The 19,357-nt window shown below is 50.2% G+C and overlaps 2 protein-coding genes across 4 annotated transcripts in view; both read right to left on the reverse strand.

The window, feature by feature from the left end:
- Positions 1–502: 502 nt before the first annotated feature.
- TAC3 (tachykinin 3) lies at positions 503–7,264 on the reverse strand. Of its 2 annotated transcripts, none has more exons than XM_027542290.1 (7): positions 7,121–7,264; positions 6,449–6,567; positions 4,148–4,253; positions 3,927–3,956; positions 3,382–3,435; positions 2,924–2,998; positions 503–775 (listed from the first exon to the last, which is right to left on the reverse strand). In XM_027542290.1, the coding sequence occupies exons 2-6, from the start codon at positions 6,560–6,562 to the stop codon at positions 2,925–2,927; spliced, it is 378 nt and encodes a 125-aa protein (XP_027398091.1). In that variant the 5' UTR covers positions 6,563–6,567; positions 7,121–7,264; the 3' UTR covers positions 503–775; position 2,924. The 2 variants fall into 2 exon arrangements, with proteins under 2 accessions (XP_027398091.1, XP_027398090.1); XM_027542289.1 differs by having other exon boundaries at positions 4,148–4,256.
- Positions 7,265–12,395: 5,131 nt separating this feature from the next.
- MYO1A (myosin IA) overlaps positions 12,396–19,357 on the reverse strand; it is a 29,302-nt gene continuing 22,340 nt past the window's right edge. The window contains exons 23-28 of one of the 2 annotated variants that reach the window (XM_027542291.1): positions 15,232–15,366; positions 14,262–14,368; positions 13,743–13,875; positions 13,475–13,627; positions 13,172–13,299; positions 12,396–12,887 (exon numbers count right to left, since the gene is read on the reverse strand). In XM_027542291.1, coding sequence (XP_027398092.1) covers positions 12,761–12,887; positions 13,172–13,299; positions 13,475–13,627; positions 13,743–13,875; positions 14,262–14,368; positions 15,232–15,366 — 783 coding nt within the window. In that variant the 3' untranslated portion in view covers positions 12,396–12,760. Of the gene's footprint in view, positions 12,888–13,171; positions 13,300–13,474; positions 13,628–13,676; positions 13,876–14,261; positions 14,369–15,231; positions 15,367–19,357 lie in introns of both variants that reach the window. The other variant, XM_027542292.1, reaches the window with a different exon arrangement.

Below are 19,357 nucleotides of genomic sequence, written 5' to 3' on the forward strand. Positions count from 1 at the left end.
GCATCAGGTCTCAGTTGCAACATGCGGGATCTTTTTTCCATCATATAGGATATTTCCTTGTGATGCACGGACTCTCTTGTGTCACTCGGGCTCAGTAGTTACTGCACGTTGGCTTCATTGCTCCTCAGCACACAGGATCTTAGTTCCCCCACCAGGAATCGAACCTGGGTCCCCTGTATTTCAAAGTGGATTCTTAACTACTGGACCACCCTGGAAATCCTTGTTTTTTTCTTTATCTAAAGCTGGTCTGTGAAAGTCTTTGAGTGCTAGAAACCATCTTCCAAATTCATTTCTTCTTTCAATCACTAAACAAATCTTCCCAAACTAACTATATGAAGCAACGAGTAAGACAGTGTTGGGAAAATTGACATGTGTACAAAATAAAGAAACTTCCATTTATATATGATATAAGTGTGTGTATCATATGTGTGTGTGTGTGTGTGTGATACAGCCAAAAGAGTCAAGAAAGAGAAAAACCCATCCACCAACCAAATACATCCTGTAGGTCATAATATGTAAAAATCCTTTATTGTTGAGGAATAGAGAGAGACATTATATTTGTAGGATGCTACAGAAAATCCAGGGCCATCTGTAGTCAATGATTACAGGGACTGGGGATGCTCACAAGGCAGTTTCTGCAGCCAGTGGGACAGAGAGAAGAAGGGGTCAAAGCACAAGAGTGTTACAGGGGTAGGGAGGAGGAAGGGAAATAGAAGCATGTGCATCCAGGGGTGGGTGTCTTCACGATGTAGCCCAGGAGTCCAGGAGTGGAGTGCTGAGGACCAAAAAAAAGATCAGATCACATCTCTGTCCTTAAAACTCCCACCACCCACCCACCAGGGAGGTGGGGGAGAAAGGGAGGGGCTTCTGTAAGGGAGCAGTAGAGAGAATGGAAGCCTTAGCCCTTAGCTCTCCATGTAGCCTTTGAACTAGAGGATTGAAAAACTCTCCTAGCTACAGTTGCTTGCGTCTTCCCGGCTGCTATGTGCATTGCACTACCCATTCATAAACACCATGTGCGTGGTCTGAGGGGTCCACACAGAAGGACGTAGTGGCAAAGTTCATATCATCCTGGCATCCCTATGAGCCGGGCATACACACAGCCCTGTCCAATGCATCTTGGAGCTAATGCTCCCCTGGCCTCACCCAGTCCCTCCTCCTCTTCCCAGAAACCTCCCAGAGGAAGGACAGGTCCAGGGATCACTTCCTTTTTCAGCAGTTTCACATGAATGAAATTAGACAGCAGGATGATCTGTGTTGATCCATCTCATCTAATCTTTACATGCCAGCCCCAGAGGCCTTGAGTCTATTCTCCCCAGTACCTAACAGGTTTGGAATGCGCCATCCGTGGTGAGATTATGAGGGCTGCAATTATGAGTCCAGTCCCTCCGAAAAAGCCTAGATTCACCAGAAAGCATTACAAGTAGATTTCTATAATGTGCTTGTTTCTGCCATTTGTATAAAATACTATGGCAAAATTGCACTGTAATTATCTTTATGGCCGATGCATAACGTTGGGGAGAGTATGTCATCCAGATATAGCTGCCCCGTATAATTATCTGGCCGTTGGCAAGACTGAAATAACAATCTAAAGAGAGCAAAATGATACAGTAAGTACCATGTAATCAGCGAGTTACGGTTATTACAGCTTTTTGTGCCCCCTCGCCCAACACTGAATGGGGGGCACAGTCATGACTCTGGGCCTGGGAGTCATGCACAGGCAGTCTCATTGAGAGCCAGCTCCTGGTCCTTGGGTCTCCCTTGAAACCAATGAGAGGGGGTAATAGGGCCTCAGGGAGAGGGGCAGGAGTCTCTAGGAAGACAAAGGCTTCCTGACCCCTCTCTTTGCCTCCCCCAACACCATTCTTGGGAAGCTGGTGCAAAGAAAGCCATCAGTGAGCTGCTATTGCTATGTGTGGAAAGCTGGTGTCAAGGCAGATGGTTCCGCATTTTGACAACACACTTCCCCCGGGGGGACTCACGTTCACATACCAAGTGGAAGAACTGTCAGCCGACTCAGGCCTAGGTTCCAGCCCAGACAACTTCAGACAGACAGACCAGAGCCCACCGAGGCAACACTGGAACCTTCCCTACACCTCCCAGACTGCGACAGTCACAGTGAAGCCAAGGTACAATGCTATGTGCCAGGCACTGTTCTGAACACTTGACCTAGACTCACAGCAACAGCCCTGTGAGATAATATTATCATCCCCACTTTTCAGATGAGGAAACAGAGGCACAGAAGGATTATGTAACCTGGCCAAGAGACACAGCTAGTGAGTGACAGATCCAGGATTCAAACTCAGGCCATGCTCTTATTCATTACTCTGCACAGAGCGATTACGATAACAGTTTCCAGCCAATCCCCATTAGATTTCAGAGTTTTTCTTGCATTTCTAGAAAGAAATGCAAGAATCATCCTTGCAAAGAACTCTATAGTGGACCCGGTAACCCAAGATTCACGATGATCTGGATGGTTTCAGCCTCCCTGGGAAGCAAAATGCTTCACGTGGGAATAAATGTGGTACCTATAATTATCCAATAATGATCTCTCCATCTTTTGCACAAATCACAAGAGAATAGAGTCCAAACAACAGAAGTTCTCCATCAAAGAAACCCCAGGGGAAAACCTCCTCTTGCCATTTCCCCCAACTCACTCCGGCTCAATTGTAAGCCGGGATCAATGAGGCTGGAAAGAGATGAGAAAGAGGGGTATGTGCGTGTGTGTTTGTGTGTTTTTCTGTGTGCACACGTGTGTGTGTGGTCACAGACAAGCACACACTTCTAAGTGTTGGGATGTATTTAGGGTGTTAATTATGAGCATTAATGCCCATAGCATCAGAGGAAATGATCCTCTGGCAACGCCCCTCCTACCCCACCACATACCCACAATCCCCTCTCCTCGCCCTGAGTAAGTCCTTACCTCATTCCACACTTGGAGGGTACTTGAAGGTGCCAAAGCTGGGGATGTTTTCTTGGTTTATATCAACAGGAGTGTCTGGAGGGATGTAAAGGGTGAAGTTAGGAGGGATTTTTCTGACTATGACCTTCACCCTAACCCAAAAGCAAAGGGCTGGCTATGCAGGACAGCTTTGGACGACAGAGTTAGGAAGAAGAGGGACTCTCTGTTTGGGAAATGGGGGAGGGGCAAGTAAAGCCTCTTTGACCCTTTCCCAACTGCAGCAGGACCTTCTTAGAAAGGTCTCCCCGCTTTGCTCCTGGGGAGGGCTGGACTGTGGGTCCAAGCTGATTGAGTAGAGGGGTAGAGGAGCCCTCACTGTAGCTAGGGAAAGTCCTGTCTTTCCCCCCACTGACAAACATGAAGCAGTTGACTCCTGCTACACCTTTGCCAGCACCCCAGCCCTCCCACCATGCTCCTACCTGGCTGGAGGTTCCTCTTGCCCATGAGACCCACAAAGAAGTCATGCATGTCACCTGCATAAAAAGGGCCAACATGGTCAACCATCACGATGAGGGGTTGATATATTTCCCCAGACAGGTGTCAAGATTTCTGAGGTTGGGTTCTGGTCTCTGTTTCTGTATCTCACCACAGCTTGCCTCCCCACAGTTAACAGGCTGTCCCCTTAGCCCACCCTCTCTGTCTACCTCCCTCTCCCCCATCTTTCAAGAACTCTCAAATTCTCCCACCCAGCAGGTGCCTGATTTAGAATCTTCACAGCCACCAAGAGATCCTCTTGACTTGCACTACCACGCCCATGGAGGAAGACCTCACCAGGCCCCCCACACCTGCTTCCTCTGGCACCCAGGGGCCTCTCACACTCTCTAGAGGCTGACTGAGCAGTTGCAGCTGGGATGCTGTTTGCACCAGTGGAACAAGGGCCAGCCAAAATAGTCACTGGGCCCTGTGCCCGTGGAGCTCTGGGCAAGTGGTCAGCAGAGGTCGGGAAGGAGAGGAGGCTACTCACGTTTCTGGGGAAGTGGTGACTCCTTAGGACCTGTGAAGCAAGAACAAGCATGTAACTGGGGAATGGGATCTGCAAAGAGACGATTGGAGGGGGTTCAGATCACAACCCTCAATCATTCAAGAAGCCATCTCCAGTCTCCTTCCCTCTTGAAGGGTCTCCCAGGCCTATTTAATCTTCAGAATCCTGCCCCCCAAACCCCTTTCCCTGAGGCTGTATCCTACCTACGCTGGCCTTGCTCAGCATCTTGAGCAATCCATCCAGGGAGACCACGCGGCTATCATAGAGTCTCCGGAGCAATGATGGGGGCAGCTGGTAGAGATTTGAGTCCTTCTGGGGGAGAGAGACAAAGAGGGCCAAGGAGGAGGCTCACCCCCAGTCCTCTCACTCTTTTCCCACAAGAAATGGCCTCTTCCTGAGCTCATCACAGCTGAACCTGACGTCCTATTTCTTTCCAGATTTCCTCTGGTTTCACACTAGAAGAGAAGTGGGCTCTCAAATTGTGGACTAGCAGCATAACCGCTGGGAGTTTGTTAAAAATACTTAATCTTGGTCCTATACCAGACCAACTGAGACAAAATCTGAGTCTTAACCAGGCTCCCAGGTGATTCATGGCAAGATTTGGGAGGCACGTGTAGAGGGAACACGTTGGGTATCCCTGTAGGCCGACCAACTGCCCCAGTTTGCCCAGGTGTGTGGGGCTTTCAGTGCTCAAGCTGGGACAGTCCTGGGAAAACCAGGACAGTTGGTCATGCTATCTCCCAAGCTCAAAGGGGACAGACTCCTGGGGCCCCTCACAGCTCCTGCCACCTCTCAGTGATAAGGGCCTTTGGTTCTTTTCACCCTGGCACATCCGGAACCGGTCTGACCAAGGATATGGTTGCCCCACTAATCGAGTGAGCCAGGAATTTCTGAGAAAGGTTCATCAGACAGAGCTAGTATCCTCTGGTCTGTGCTCCATGATTGAGCCACAGACAGGACTTGGTCCTGGGGACACGTGGGTGTAGGCAGCCGGGGCCACCAGCCATCCTGGAATCGCCCCACTCTCCACTGAGTCCATGGGTGTTTCTCTCCCTGTGTTTCCCACCGCCGCTCCCTCTCTTTTCTTTTCCATTGGTTTCTGCCCGTGTTTTTCTGTCTCTCTCCCCACCACCCCGCCCCGGATTTAGAATTTCAGAAGGCAGCATGCTCAGAATGAAGTCTCTTCTCCTCCACAACTGAACCCCATTGTAGCCCTGTTGCTGAGCAGGGGTTCTTAATCATCTTGGTGGTTTCACACATGCCAACCTGGCTGCCCAGGCACACATACATCCTACTCCTGTCTCATCCCAATTTATCTCATCCTCATGGACCTGTAGGGAGAAGGGGCAAGAAGGCAACCTCTCTTTTACTGGACAAGAAGGGCAAGGTCGGAAAGCACATTTGTCTCAGAGTAACAGACCCAGATATTCGGTCTCCAGCTGAAACTTTGGCTCCGAACGCAGTGTCCAGCCTTTGTCTGGCACTTGCTCTGTGTTTTTTGAACTGGTTCTGGTCTTTTGGAGCTCGTGTAGCAGCTACCACCTGCAAGGTTGCCAGCCCATCATGCCTTGGGACACCTCACCAGCTGGACAAAAACTGATGATGTCTCTTTGCCCAGCCCACAGCTTCCCACGCAACCACTTCCCCAAATTGTTCAAATACTCTGCGCACCTCCTGTAATGAGATGCTAAACAGATCCAAGCTGGAGAGGCATTTAGACTTCACATGCTGACTTTGTAATAAGTTCCACCTGTAATCATCTTAAAAGCACTCGTACCAATATAATTGCTGTCTTTTCAAAACCTTGAAAAGACTTCCTCCTTGTTCTCCCCCAGTACCCCTATTCTAACAACTCCTATTCTTTTTCTTAGAGGAACTTCAGAAACTGGGGCCCAACTTGTTTTGTGATTTTTTGTTTCCTATCCTGACTAAGCAGAGGCTAGAGGGGGACATGGGACAGGAGGAAAGAAAGGGTTGGGATCTTAGGAGCACCTGAGGTTACTAAGGGTGGAAGAGCAGGGGATAAGGGAATTCATGTGAATTTTTAAAACAACATAATACATAAAACTGACAGGTAACAAAGAATACAAACGACTATTTGGGAGAGAAATTCTGACTGTTTCATGCCATCCAGGGAGTGAGGAAGACCTGCCCCCCTGCAAAGGGACAGAACCTGAGCTGGACTCAGGGAACCTGAGACCACCTTATCCAGCACCATCCACTCACCAGGTCACCAGACAATCAAACAAACAATGTATCAGTGGGGCACCTTTTACGTACAAGGTGTCAAAGACATGCAGAGGGACAGAGACACTGACAGACATACTGGGAGAACATGAGGCCCCCAGAGAGGCAGGGCAGTCCAGCCCTCTGGTGGATAATCCAAGTAACTCCCCACCCGCCCATCCCACCTTCCTCCCTACAGAGCTGGGACAGGCAGAGTGTGGCCTCCATGATGGTGTCTGGTATTCTGCCGGGGTGGCAAACCAGAGGGGGAGCCTTACCTTGCTGTGACCCCCACCAGGCACCACCTGCTCCTGTGACTCCTCACAGACCGCACCCAAACTCCGAGCTGAGCTGAGGGCCAGGATGACTGCAAACAGCAGGGTGCTCCGCATGATGCCTAGGAGGACAGAGAGACAGGACAGGGGAGGCAGGGAGGAGGAGGACACAACACAGGTGCAAATGCAGGAGGCATTCACCACCAGTACCCTGCCTCCCCAGCCCCCAACTCTCCCACCCCAGCCTTGGTCAGTGAGAGTCTCTGAGCTGGAGGGGATCAGTCTCCCAGCCTCTATCACATGTTCCCCCAGTTTGTGCACCTGGCAATGAGCAATGGCGCAACAATGCCGGGGGCTCCAGCTCCCAGGGAAGATAATAGACTGACAGGACCTGCAAGGGTCTATTTCGTTCGTCAGCTGGAGGAGGGAGCCTGAATGCTATTTTCCAGCCCTAGATACCCTAAGACTTAGGCCAAAACTTTCTAAATATTGGAAGAATCAGTCTGTACCCACAGGCTCCAGGCATCACTACATCAACCCCTATCGCCTCTTTCTGCTCACCTGCCCAGTAGCCCACTCCCTGATCAAAGGCTGCCACCTTTATTCCCTCCTGACTCCACCCCTGTCCTCTGGTGCCAGCTCCTATCCATCCAACATTCTCTGGCTTGTGCCTACCTGTGGAGCAGCTTGGAGCCTGGGACAGATGGTCTAGCAGGATCAGGGAGCTGGCCGGAAGCACTGCCCGCTCCCCACGAACGCTGCTGGTGCTGCTGCTGTGAAGAGAGAAACAGGGAGTGGAGGGACTGGGGAATGTGGCAGGAACTCCTGCCCAGCTCCCTGATAAAGGCTCTGGGAGGGTCTGGGGGAGCCGGGGGAGGGGCTGAGAATCACCAATCCCAGGGTGGCTGGCGGGGCGGGAGGCTGGTGGGGGTGAAGGGGGATATAGGCTTCAGACACACGCGCACACACACACACACACACACCACAAACCCAGCAGTGAGCTGAGGTTATCCAGCAACTCACAGTCCAGCAGCCCTGGAGCTAGGCGCACTAAGCGATGATGTTGCTTATGCAACTCAACAGATGAGGTCCCTGGGCTCTTTCTCCTCCATATCCACACACCAGCTCTTTGCCCTTTAAACTTCCAGCCTCAACTGCCAGGCCAAACCAATCTCTGGCAGGTTCTTCTCTGGCCACCCCCCGTCCACACCACCAGGATGAGCAGGATCCCATCCCGGATGATTGGGAGGTGAGTCTGGCACCTCTCCAGTCTTCGGTTGTCCCTCTATCCTCCTTCCAGCTGGAGCTGACTCATCGCACTGGCCCTTAAACCTCTTAGGGTCAGCACTTCTCCCCAGTGGCTAGTGCAAAACCTCCAGCGTCTGCCTCCCTCCATCGCCTCCCCAGGGCCAGTGCCCCTCCCCTGGGGCCTCCCACCCCGTTTCTTGACCCCTGAATCAGCCTGACGTTGTTGCATCCTTCCAGGGTTCTCACTTCTATCCTTCCTGCTGTCGTCTCTGAGAGGAGGAACAGAACGCCACGGCTAAGCTGTTCCCCTCGCCCCCGCTCCAGCATTGATCTCTTAATTGCTTCTTTTTCTCCTTTGTTACATTTATCCCCCACTCTGTCTCCAAACAACTCAGGCATCTTCTCCCCTGAACTTTCAAGCCTCTAGTTATTGCCCCACAGTTGAGAGGCTTCACTGTGCTCACTTCAGGCCCCCAAGGTAAGAGAGCCCCAGGGGAGGGTCAGAGTCAGGATCCAGAGAGAAAGAATGCCGCCATAGGAGATGAGGGGAGATGAAGTGAAAGCCGGCTTCAGAGCAGTCGTCACTCTCAGTGTTTATTTATAATGGAGGAAGAATTTGAACATTTGCAAGGGTGGCTCAGAAGTTAAAGCGTCTGCCTCCAATGCGGGAGACCCAAGTTTGATCCCTGGGTCGGGAAGATCCCCTGGAGAAGGAAATGGTAACCCACTCCAGTATTCTTGCCTGGAGAATCCCATGGATGGAGAAGACTGGTAGGCTACAGTCCATGGGGTCGAAAAGAGTTGGACATGGCTGAGCGACTTCACTTTCACTTTCAGCAGAGAGCAATTCAACTGATTTTCATCACCTCCACTGTGTGAGTGGGAAACATTCCTATTTTCAGATGAGGGAACTGAGGCTCAAAAAGTTCAGACACATGCTTCAGGACATATAGCTCCTGGAGAACAGCCTCAAATCCAGGTGTTTCTCACTCCCAACCTCCCCTTCATTGTACTGCACTGGTCTATACTTTGACCAGTAAGGGGAGAGTTAGGTCCCCCAGAGGGGTGGGGGTCCACCTCCCGAAAAGACCTAGAGATTGGGACCGGGTACTCTTCTATATCTTGGGATTTGGAAGAGAATCATAGCTCTATTGCATAAGTATTATAATGGTTCCTGCTCACCAGCACCTTTCCCAATCACCCTATTTAAAGTTACTACCACTAGGGACTTCCTTGGCAGTCCAGTGGTTAAGACACTGAGCTCCCAATGCAGGAGCACAGGTTCAATTCCTGGTTGGGAAACTAAGGTCCCACATCCCTCTCAGCTTGGCCAGGAAATTTTTAATAAAATTACTACCACTTTATTCTCCATATCCCCTCATTTCTTTTCTTCATACATTACATCAAACATACTACAAATTTACTTGTAAAGTCTGTCTATCTCACCTCCCACCAGAATGTCATCTTTACAAGGGCAAGAACTTTTCATCTGTTTGCTATTGGATTCTTAGCTCTATAGTGTTTGGCATATAATAGGTGCTCAACAAAAATTTATTTATAAAACAAAAAAGGTAGCCTGAGTCTAGCTTCTTGCATTGCAGCCCACAGTGTGGATCTTCCATAAAGCCTCTCAAGCATTGCTAGAGTCCTGAAATGTTTCTTTCCCCAGCCCACCCACCCTCAGGCTTGGGCCATACTAAGAAGTCATTCTGGCTGCACGGGACTCCAGCTTCATCCCCAAGTGAGGGTAGCAGCTAGGTCATGTTCCTGCATGCTCATTTGCTCAGTGTCTGACTCTTTGAGACCCCATGGAATTACATGAGAGGCCACTGGGGCCTAATGTAATTACCCAGCTAATTACTTGGCTCTCTGGGGAAACCATGGCCCCGGACTCAGGGTTGGGATAAAGGGCAGAAGGGGAAGGCTGTTTACATGTAAATAATATGACTGGTTCATGCCTTTGAGACGTTCAGGTGCTATTTTTAATTGGACCTGGACATCTCCCACCTCCTCCCCTCCTCTCCTCTCACCAATCTGGAAAAGGAGGTCCAAGCCATACAGGCTGGAGGGGAATTAGGGGTGCAGGAGGAAGAACATATTAGATGAGGGCCAAGGACTAAAGTCTCCTGGGTCCCATCTCTATGTCAGCCTCCTGCCCTCCACCACCCCATTCATCCCAGCCCCCATGCCCTAGTACCAGGGAAGCAAGGCTTCAGCAAAGGTCCAACATGAATAATGTCCTTTGATGATAAGGCATCTCGCAGGATGGCAGGAGCCAAGGATCGGGGGGAGCAAGGGAGTGGCAGGGAGAATTGATCACCCCTTGATCTCTGGGATTAGCAAAGACTTGAAAGAGCTGGTGCTAAGTCAGAGAGGTGATGAAGGAGGGAGGCAAGGACAGGCTGGGCTTCACTTTGCCCACAGATCATATGCAAATAGCATGTAAAGCAGGTACTGCAGCTACAAAGAAGCTGTTTTTTCCTTTGAACACTTGTGACTTGAGCCACGTCTCAGACACTGTCACTGGCCTAGAGGAGCAGAATCCCTAGAAGGATCCCCTCTGGGGCCCACCCCTCTCTTTACTGCTGATTCAGGTTGGAGGTGAGGCCAGGAAATGGGGGAGCTGAGATGAGACGAGCTAGTCAGCCCATCCCGAGGGTCGAGGTGGAGAATGTGCTTGTGTGCATGAGATGGCCTGTGTATGTCCACCACATGTACAGCTTGCGGGGCAACACGTGGACCCCTTCAACATCCTAGAGGGGTGCTGCAGGATGCTGTGGGAGGGGCCAGAGCCACAGGTGACACTGGGTGGAGAGATACCGGTGAGGAATGGAAGGATGCCAAACCCCCTGGCCAGGACACAGCTGGGAGACAACCTGCAGCATGAGGAACAGGAGTCCCTCAGAGCCTGTGGCAGGATGGGGCCGAGCCAGGAGGGCTGAGCGAGAGCTGGTTTGTGCCATGAGACAGCAGAATGACTCCTCGTTGGGGTTAGGGGGTGCTGGGATGACTTGTGCCTATCAGAGGCTCAAACAGCCAAGATTGAGTGAGTTGGACTGGTGATGGGGAGTGGGAGGCAGAACTTCAGCTTCTCCCATCATGATGGAGCTACTTCAAGCCCTATGACAAGGGTAGGGAAACAGCCCCTATAGGCTTCAGGGGATGAAAACACATGCTCTTGAATTCCAGAAGAGAAGAGAAGCAGAGACAGGAAAGAGGAGGAGGGAGGGAGAAATGGGAGAGTAAAGAAGAGAGGATCCCCACATGCCTTCCTTAGCCTAGCATCCACCCACATGACTGATAGGGGAGGACAAGAAGGAGGTCAGGAACCCTCCCTCCTCACTCTCCCCTGATCCCTAGCCCGGAGAGGTGACAGTGCCTTCAGCCCTGGGAAAGGAAAAGCAGGATAGGGAGCAGCAGCTGCAGATTCTCCTGAAATTGCTTCTGAAAATGACCAGACACTTCACTGAGAAAGTGACGACAATTTGGGCCCTGGGAGCAGGAGATGAGGCAGAGAGCTGGGGTGGTCAGGCTCTGGTCACCACCCCCTCTTAGCCTGATTCTGAGAAGTCAAGGATGGGGGATCTGTTGGGGCAGTGGAAGGGTGGTCAGAGCCCCAGCGCAGGACAGAGTACCCCTACCAATGACAGCTCTAGACCCTCACCCACGGGGAAGAGCTGCCTCCCTGGGTCCTCTGTCAGCTCAGGGCAGGGTGTGCCAGGACTCAGGGCTGGTTTGTGCCCTGAGAGCTAAATTCGTCTGCAGGCAAGAGGAGGAGTTAATCAGGTCTCCCGCCAGTATGATCACCTGGGGCGTGAGCTGCCTGCTGATAGAAGCTGAGGTGGAGGGAGACCCCGTCCTCAAGGCACAGTGAGCTCAGCAGAGACAGGAAAGAGGCAGGGAAGGCAGAGATCTGGAAGGAGGCAGAGCCGCCCAGACAGAAACAAAGGCAGCCATATGTGTGCTCTCACAAGCGGGGATTTACACCTTACTACAAACAAAGGAGCTGCTTGTTCCCTAAAGGTAGAGACCAGAGCAGTAGAGGCTGAGACAATACAGCTTCTACGAGGAAACAGATATGGAGGAAGTGGGGGGATATTTAAAGTATGATACAAAACATTACGTGTTAACATTAGTCAGAGCCCACAGAAACAGGGACAATGAGATGGTGTGAGACAGTTGGAAACCAAGAAAGAAATAATGTGAATGACACATGGAAAACAAATGAAGACAAGAGGGAAGACGTCAGCCGTGGGGATGAGAGAGTCTGGGTGGGGGAGCAGCCCTCTGTCAAGTGCCACCAGCTGTAGGCCCCAGCTGTGGGACAGTGATTAGCAAGGTGACCGTTGGCAGCAGCCTGACATCTCTGGTGTATGGAAAAGCAGGGGGGTACCGGGGGCAGGTGTGATGAAGTCCAGTGCTGAGCTTGGGATGGAGGGGACCATGCATGGAGCCACGGACCCAGCTCACCTCTACTCACATGAGTCCCCCCAGCCTTGGGCCCCCTTTCAGGCTAAATCTCGAAAGGATCCCAGTATCTGATGAGACAGAGATCCTCACTTCTTCCCTCCAGGGACGCACTTAATGAATCAGCTCATTGGCCACCTGCGACCTGAGCCCCATCCCGGACTGCCCCGCCCCCACCCCAGTCTCTCCAGACCCTGCCAGAGCTCAGCCGGTCAAGGAGCCCAGAGACAATTTCCCTTCTTTTTCATTCTTATTGTCTGCATTATCTGGCTCCAAGGAGCCCCAGTAAAGGAAAGGGAGGGGGCAGAGGGTCTAAGTACAAGCTGGTGAAAGGATGGGGGAATAGGGACCCACCCACATGATCAAACATTGGCAAAGTCTCTTGTCATATTATTAGTGGGCAAAGAGGCCGAGGGTAGGAGGAAGCTAACTTTGGAGAGAGTTCTGGAAAGGTTTGGGAGAAGCAAGTTCCTCTTCAAGGGTTCTTCAATCTCCGACCCCACAGCCTATCAGGGGGTTCAGACTTGAGATCCCCCACAAAGGTGGGCAGGTGGGGGTGGGGCCGGTGCCCGTCCAGGAGGAAGAAACCGCTGCACCTCCTCATTGTACAGTCACCTCCAGGCAACGACTCCCCTTCTTCTTGAAGCTCAGCTTGCCAGTCCCACCACCCCCAGGGCCCTGGATGACCTTGACCGTCAAGCTGCCCTCCTTGAACTTCACTGAGAACCTGGAGCAGGAACAGATAGAAAGGCAAAGCTAGCGCCCTCATCCCCTCACCCCTACTCCTGTATTTTCACAGTGGCTTCCCCTCCCCTGCTTGAGGCAAGTACATTCCCCCCTCCTACTCCCCAGCCCCCTATGCCAGCAGACTCGAGGCCACAGAGAACTTGGGTGGCCCTGACCTGACACAGTACGCTTCACTTTCTGACAGGACAAATTTTCCCGGTCACAGTGACTAGCAGCTTGGTCGTCTGCCCCAAGCCATCCCTCACCCCCGGCTCACGGCCTTACTCCTCAGTCACGGTGACTGGAAGCTGCATCTGCGTGGCATCCAGTGTAGCCCGGCATATTTTGGTCAGCAGTTCAATCACATGCTCACTGACGAGCAGGAATTCCCCCTTGGAGCCCACTGAGGAGATCTTAGGGAGGGGAGAAACAGCAGGGAAGGGATTCATTTTTTCTCCTAGGAGCAGCCTGGGAGATATCAAAGGCCGGGAGTGAGAGGTCTGGTCCCCCTCGCCTCCAGCCCGGCTGGGCCCTGTTGTGCCCACTGCCTTCTCCTGGCTGGGTTCTGCCCCCATCCAGCTCTGATACCTCGCTCAGATGCAAGCTAAAAAGCCCATCCTTGAAGCTGGTGACCGACACCCCAGCCAAACTGTTTAGTGGGATGACAGTCTTGGCCTGAGGATTCTTCATGTCTGTGATGATCACATGCCCCTTAGTCAGGAGGAGGATTCGAGAGGAAGTCTAGGGACAGAAGAGGAAAAGGTGAGGGAAGGTGGCGATTAGTCCTCACCCTTCCAGCGACCAGCCAGGGCTCTGGATCAGGCTGGGGGGTGGGGGTCCAGGTGTGGGCCTTCACCTTGGCGTTGCCACGATTGACCTTCACCACAGTCTCAGCCATCAGAATAGGCCCTTCTTCCCCACCCTTCAGCTTCTGTAGCTTGGGGTTTCTTTGCAGCCCGATGTAGTCACCGTGAAATGGAATGGGGACACTGAGAACACACAGAAAGCACGCAGTGGAGACAAGGTCCTTACCTTGGACCCCAAGGTCCTTGCACCTCCCCCACGGGATTCCCATCGCAGTCCTCCCGTCTCCATCCCCCATCTTCCACCATATCCTCTGTCTCAGTGATTCTTAGATGTGATCCAGGACCAAAATCAGCATCTCCTAGAATCGGGTTAGAAAGGCAAATTCTCGGGCCCCGCCATAGACCTCCTAAATCAGAAACTCTGAGGAGGGCACGCAGCCATCTGGCTATTATCCAGCCTACCGGGTGACTCCGATGTATACTGAAGTTTGAGGACTACAGCATTATCCTTCCTGGGGAAGCTTCTTTTTGTTCTTGATGAAGCTGCACAGGGTCTGGGAGGTCCTCACCTCTGGGGGTATGAAGCCTTTTTGCCCTTGAACAGCTCGCTGGCACAGAGCTTCTCCCTCAGGACCTCTACCTGCTTCGGGGACAGCTGATCCCGGAATTTCTTGCACTGTGATGGGGGAGGGGAAGGAGCTAAGGTCATAGAGGAAGAGAGCAGGGCTGGGGTGTGAGGTGGAGAGAACACTGAGAGACATGTAAGGAGAGGGGCAGGGACTGGAAAGAGACGGAGTTGAAAGGACAGGGAGCAGACACTTTGGAGAGAGCTGGAGGAGCACTGGGGAGTGGGGAGCTGTGGGGTGCTGGGGGAGGGAATGGAAACTATCACATTCAAGCCCCAGGAGGGCGGTGCACCCAGCGCACAGCCTAAGGCATAGTCCCAGACAGGAGCGCCAAAGTATTCCTGAATAGAACACTGTGCTAATGAAATAAGCCAGATGAAAGGACAAATGTGGTATGATTTCACGTATATGAAGTACCTAGAATAGTCAAATTCATAGAGACAAAGAGTAGATGATGGGTTCCAGGGACTGAGGGAATGGAGAAACAGAGGGTTTTTCCTTAATATGTACAGAGTTTCAGTCTGAGATGATGAAAAAAAAGTATGGAGATGGATGGTGGTGATGGTCACACAACAATGTGAATGCCCATAATGCCACTGAACTGTGTATTTTAAAATGGTTAAAATGGGGACTTCCCTGGTGGTCCAGTAGTTGACTCCACCTTCCAATGCAAGAGGCCCTGGTTGGATTCCTGGTCAGGAAACTAAGATCCCACATGCTGTGGGGTGTGACCAAAAGAAATTTTTTATTGGTTAAAGTGGTAAATTTTGTGTGTTACCACCATAAACAAAAAAAAAATTTTGGAGTGGAAGAGGGAGGCAGAAGAGGAAAATCAGAGGAAGGAGAAAAGAAAAAAGACAAATGAAGAGAAGAGTTGCCCGGGCCCCAGGAGAGCTGCCCGGGCCCCACTCACCTTCCATTGGTGGAAGAGCCTCTGGAGCTCGTGGTTGGCTGTGTTGAAGTACTTGTAAGGAGCAGATGGCCACTTTTTGTCCAAGATGCTGGGAGAAGGCAAATCGTTCTTCAGCCCCAGTAGGAATTTCTGTACCTGGGTTGGGAGCAAGGGGGTTGGGAGTGGGATGATGAGAAGACCTCCTGACAGGCAAACTTGCACCCAGATCCTGCCCCTTCAATGAGGAAGGCCACCACAGGGAGAAGCAACAAGTGGAGCTGAGGAGGTGGAAGTGAGTCCACTCCCCCCCTCTTTCAGTATGAATGTAGGCTTGAGGCTGGGCAGTAAGAGCATGAATGGGAGACGGAAGGGAGAGATGGATTAGATCCAAGCAGATACCTTCTAACCATTTCAGTGAGGTAGGAGGAGCCAATATGAAAACTGGCCTTAATATCTTGCTCCTGCAGTTTCCTATTCTCAAGACTCTTAACTGTTTACAGGTGGCTGCCCCACTGTGTTAACTATTGGACAGGTACCAAATCTTCCCTCCTCTCTGCTCAGTCAAGCCCAACACTGCAACCTGGCAGTGTGCTGGTTGCATTGCCTCTAGGACACTGTTGAAAGTCCTCTACTCATAGTCCAACCTCATGTCATGGGATCCCCTGTGTTACCCTGGCACACTAACCAGACTGGACTCCTTGCCCTGCCCTCTGCCCAGCCCATGTATTACCACTCTCTGCCTTAGCTAATGATGCTCTCAGCTCAACTCTGCCAACCCAGATTCTACTTATCCTTTGATAAGGATGGAGATGGAGCTCAAAGCCCTCCCACATTCCCCAGACCAGGGTGTCTCTCCTTTGAAGTCCCTTTGAAGGCAATGGCACCCCACTCCAGTACTGTTGCCTGGAAAATCCCATGGAAGGAGGAGCCTGGTAGGCTGCAGTCCGTGGGGTGGCTAAGAGTCAGACACGACTGAGTGACTTCACTTTCACTTTTCACTTTCATGCATTGGAGAAGGAAATGGCAACCCACTCCAGTGTTCTTGCCTGGAGAATCCCAGAGACGGGGGAGCCTGGTGGGCTGCCAGTCTCTGGGGTCGCACAGAGTCGGACATGACTGAATCGACTTAGCAGCAGTAGCAGCAGTACTTTGTCTATACTTCTGGGTTTTGTGCTACTGTTATTTGCATGGCAATCTTCCCCCTCTTCTATAGAGCAAGTCTTTGGGAGTCAGGATCCCAGGTCCTGGCTGTTTTCACCATTCAACATCATTGAGAATCTGATCTGTGCTGATACTGTTCTAAGTATGGGAACATGGCAGTCAACAGAGTAAACAGAGTCTCTTCTCACTGAGTTTATGTCCTACTGAGACTGGAGAAGGAGACAGCCCACAAGCAAATAAACACAGACCATAACATTAAAGAATTCTGTGCGCTCTGATACAACAAAAGCAGACCTGAGACAGGAATGAGAGGTAGCATATTCCAGACACAGAAGGAAAGCCAGTGTGACTGGCCTAAGCTGAGTGAGAGGAGAGAAGATCAGAAAATTGGTTGGCCAAAGACAGGTCATAAAGGGCCTTACATGTAGGCTGTGGTAGCGAATCTGGCTTTTATGTGGAGTGAAACAGTACACCATTAGAGAGTTTTAGGAGAAGAGTGACATAATCTGACTTAAGAGTTTACGTTTTAATTTGTTTAATTTTTAAAATGTAATACAATTTATTTTCCTATTTTGAAAATTTTTTAATTTGCATGAAAGTTGAAAAAAGATTACAGTGAGCATCTGAATAATATATACTTCTTACCTAAATTCACCTACTGCTAGTACCTTACCCTATCTTTGCACTCTAACACACACTTATATTCAAATGCACATAAATATATAAATACACACATATGTACAAATCTTGGCTACTATAGCATCCTAAAGTAGGTCACAGTTATCATGACATTTTCTCCTGAAACTTAAGCACATACTGTCCAAGAACCAGAATATTTTCCTACACAATTATAAGTCCATTACCACACCTTAGGATATTAACATTAATTAAATACACTCACCCAACAGCAATACATACGCAAATCTCTTCTCATGTCCTTTATAAGCTCTAAAAGTATCCTCTTTGACTTTGCTTTTATTTTTCCTGATCCAGGATCCAATCAAGTTTCATCCATGGCATCTGACTGTTTAGTCTCCCCCAAGCTAGAACCAGGACTCTTAAGTCTTTACATCCCAGGCAATACCTAACACCTTGTTTGTTTATGGGATAGAATTATTGAAGGTATAGAAAATGACTTGATCTTGAACAATTCCAAATTTTTGGAATTTTTATGATAGCTTTCTATTGAGACATTAGGGTAAAACACAAAAATAGAAAAAGGCAGAGTAATATTTCTACAACTCTTCAGGAACCATCCAAGCTCTTTGTATCTTCCACTACCAAGATCTAGTGGGCTTAGTCTAATTACCCTGAAGCTCTAGTCCTTGGCCTGGTTTGATTTAATTCAATAAACATTCCTAAGCATCTCCTATAATCCTCCATACACCAATTGGTGGGGAGCTTCTGAGGTTTCTCTTTTCATTTTCTTAAATCTAGAAAGTTCCACTTTTCCCTATGTGTCTCTTTTGCCCCCAGGTCTACCCAGAGTCATGGATGCCTGGGTCACCCTGGCCTCTTTGTGTGTGGTGGGGGTGCAAAGGGAGGAAGGAGAGGGGAACAGGCATAGGTGGTGGTTAACTAGAATCAAATAGTTGATATCCCAGCTCTTACCACACACAGCTGTGAAATGCCTACAAGTTATTCAACCTCTCAGGGCCTCTTCGTTTAGTCGCTAAGTCATGTTGAACTCTTGCGACCCCATGGACTGTGACCTGCCAGGCTTCTCTGTCCATGCGATTCTCCAGGCAAGAATACTGGAGTGGGTTGCCATTTCCTTCTACAGGGGATCTCCCCAACCCAGGGATCGAACCCAGATCTTCTGCATTGCAAGCAGTTTTTTAACTGACTGAGCTATAAGGGTAGCCCCCTCTCTGGGCCTTAGTGTTTAACAATAAAATGGGTTTACTTTAAAGGAACATATACTTTGAATGGGCTTCCCAGGTGGCACTAGTGGTAAGAACCCACCTGCCAATTCAGGAAACATAAGAGATACAGGTTCAATCCCTGGGTCAGGAAGATCCCCTGGAGGAGGGCACGGCAACCCACTCCAGTATTCTTGCCTGGAGAATCCTATGGACAGAGGAGCCTGGCGGGCTACAGTCCATAGGGATGCAAAGAGCAGGGCACTACTGAAGTGACTTAGCATGCATACTTTGAATAAAAATTCTCTGGGCGAATTTAACTAACCTAGGTGAGAAAACCAACTGAAAGTGAAAGTCAGTCGGTCATTTCTGACTCTCTCCGACCCCATGGACTATACAGTCCATGGAATTCTCCAGACCAGAATACTGGAGTGGGTAGCCTTTCCCTTCTCCAGGGGATCTTCAGGTGCTGTTTAATTGTAAATAGATTGATATAAGATTGGACCAATACTTGATACGTACAATTTTAGTATGTAAGGTTTTTGTGCTTTTAAAAAAAAAAATGTTCAATAAATTAATTAAAAATAGAATAAAATGGGGGAAAGGTGAGGACCTACCTCACAGGGTTGTTGAAATCATTCAAGTTAATGCTTGTAAAGGGCTTAGCTCATAGTTAAGGGATCAAAAAAAATAGGTATTAACATTAGTAGCATTGGCTAAGTAGTTAAGTATAGGCAAGGTAATGAATGGCCTAGTCAGAAACACTGGGGCAATCAGTGCCCAGTGGCCCCCTGCGAGCAGACTTCCATAGTGGGTTTGATTTATTGAAATGCTGGTTTAAACCCAGCAGCTCCTGTGGTGACATTCTGCAGATGCCTGATAATACGCAGGTGAGAGTGAAGGTAGATGAGAGGTCAGTCAGGTGATAAGAGCAAAATCAGATTACAGGCTCAGGTGTGCAGCAGGAAAGCACGTACTCTGGTGAGGCAGACACACTGGAGCCTGCCTGAGGAGAGCCCGGCAACGGAAGAGGCCCAGGAGGAAGACGACGGAGCTTCCCTGAGAGAGGGTGGAGGACACAGTGAAGACTCAGGGAGGTGAGGAGGAGGCCCAGAGCCCCGATC

This window comes from Bos indicus x Bos taurus, chromosome 5 (genome assembly GCF_003369695.1).
Source record: "Bos indicus x Bos taurus breed Angus x Brahman F1 hybrid chromosome 5, Bos_hybrid_MaternalHap_v2.0, whole genome shotgun sequence".
In the NCBI taxonomy this organism is placed as follows: Eukaryota; Metazoa; Chordata; class Mammalia; order Artiodactyla; family Bovidae; genus Bos; species Bos indicus x Bos taurus.

Coding starts and splice junctions, on each gene's coding strand:
- TAC3 (XM_027542289.1), bottom strand. CDS start 6,562: ATGCGGAGCACCCTGCTGTTTGCAGTCATCCTGGCCCTCAGCTCAGCT. Junction 4,257..6,448: donor CTGGTGGGGGTCACAGCAAG/GTAAGGCTCCCC, acceptor TCTCTCCCCCAG/AAGGACTCAAATCTCTACCA. Junction 3,436..3,926: donor GTCACCACTTCCCCAGAAAC/GTGAGTAGCCTC, acceptor CTTTTTATGCAG/GTGACATGCATGACTTCTTT.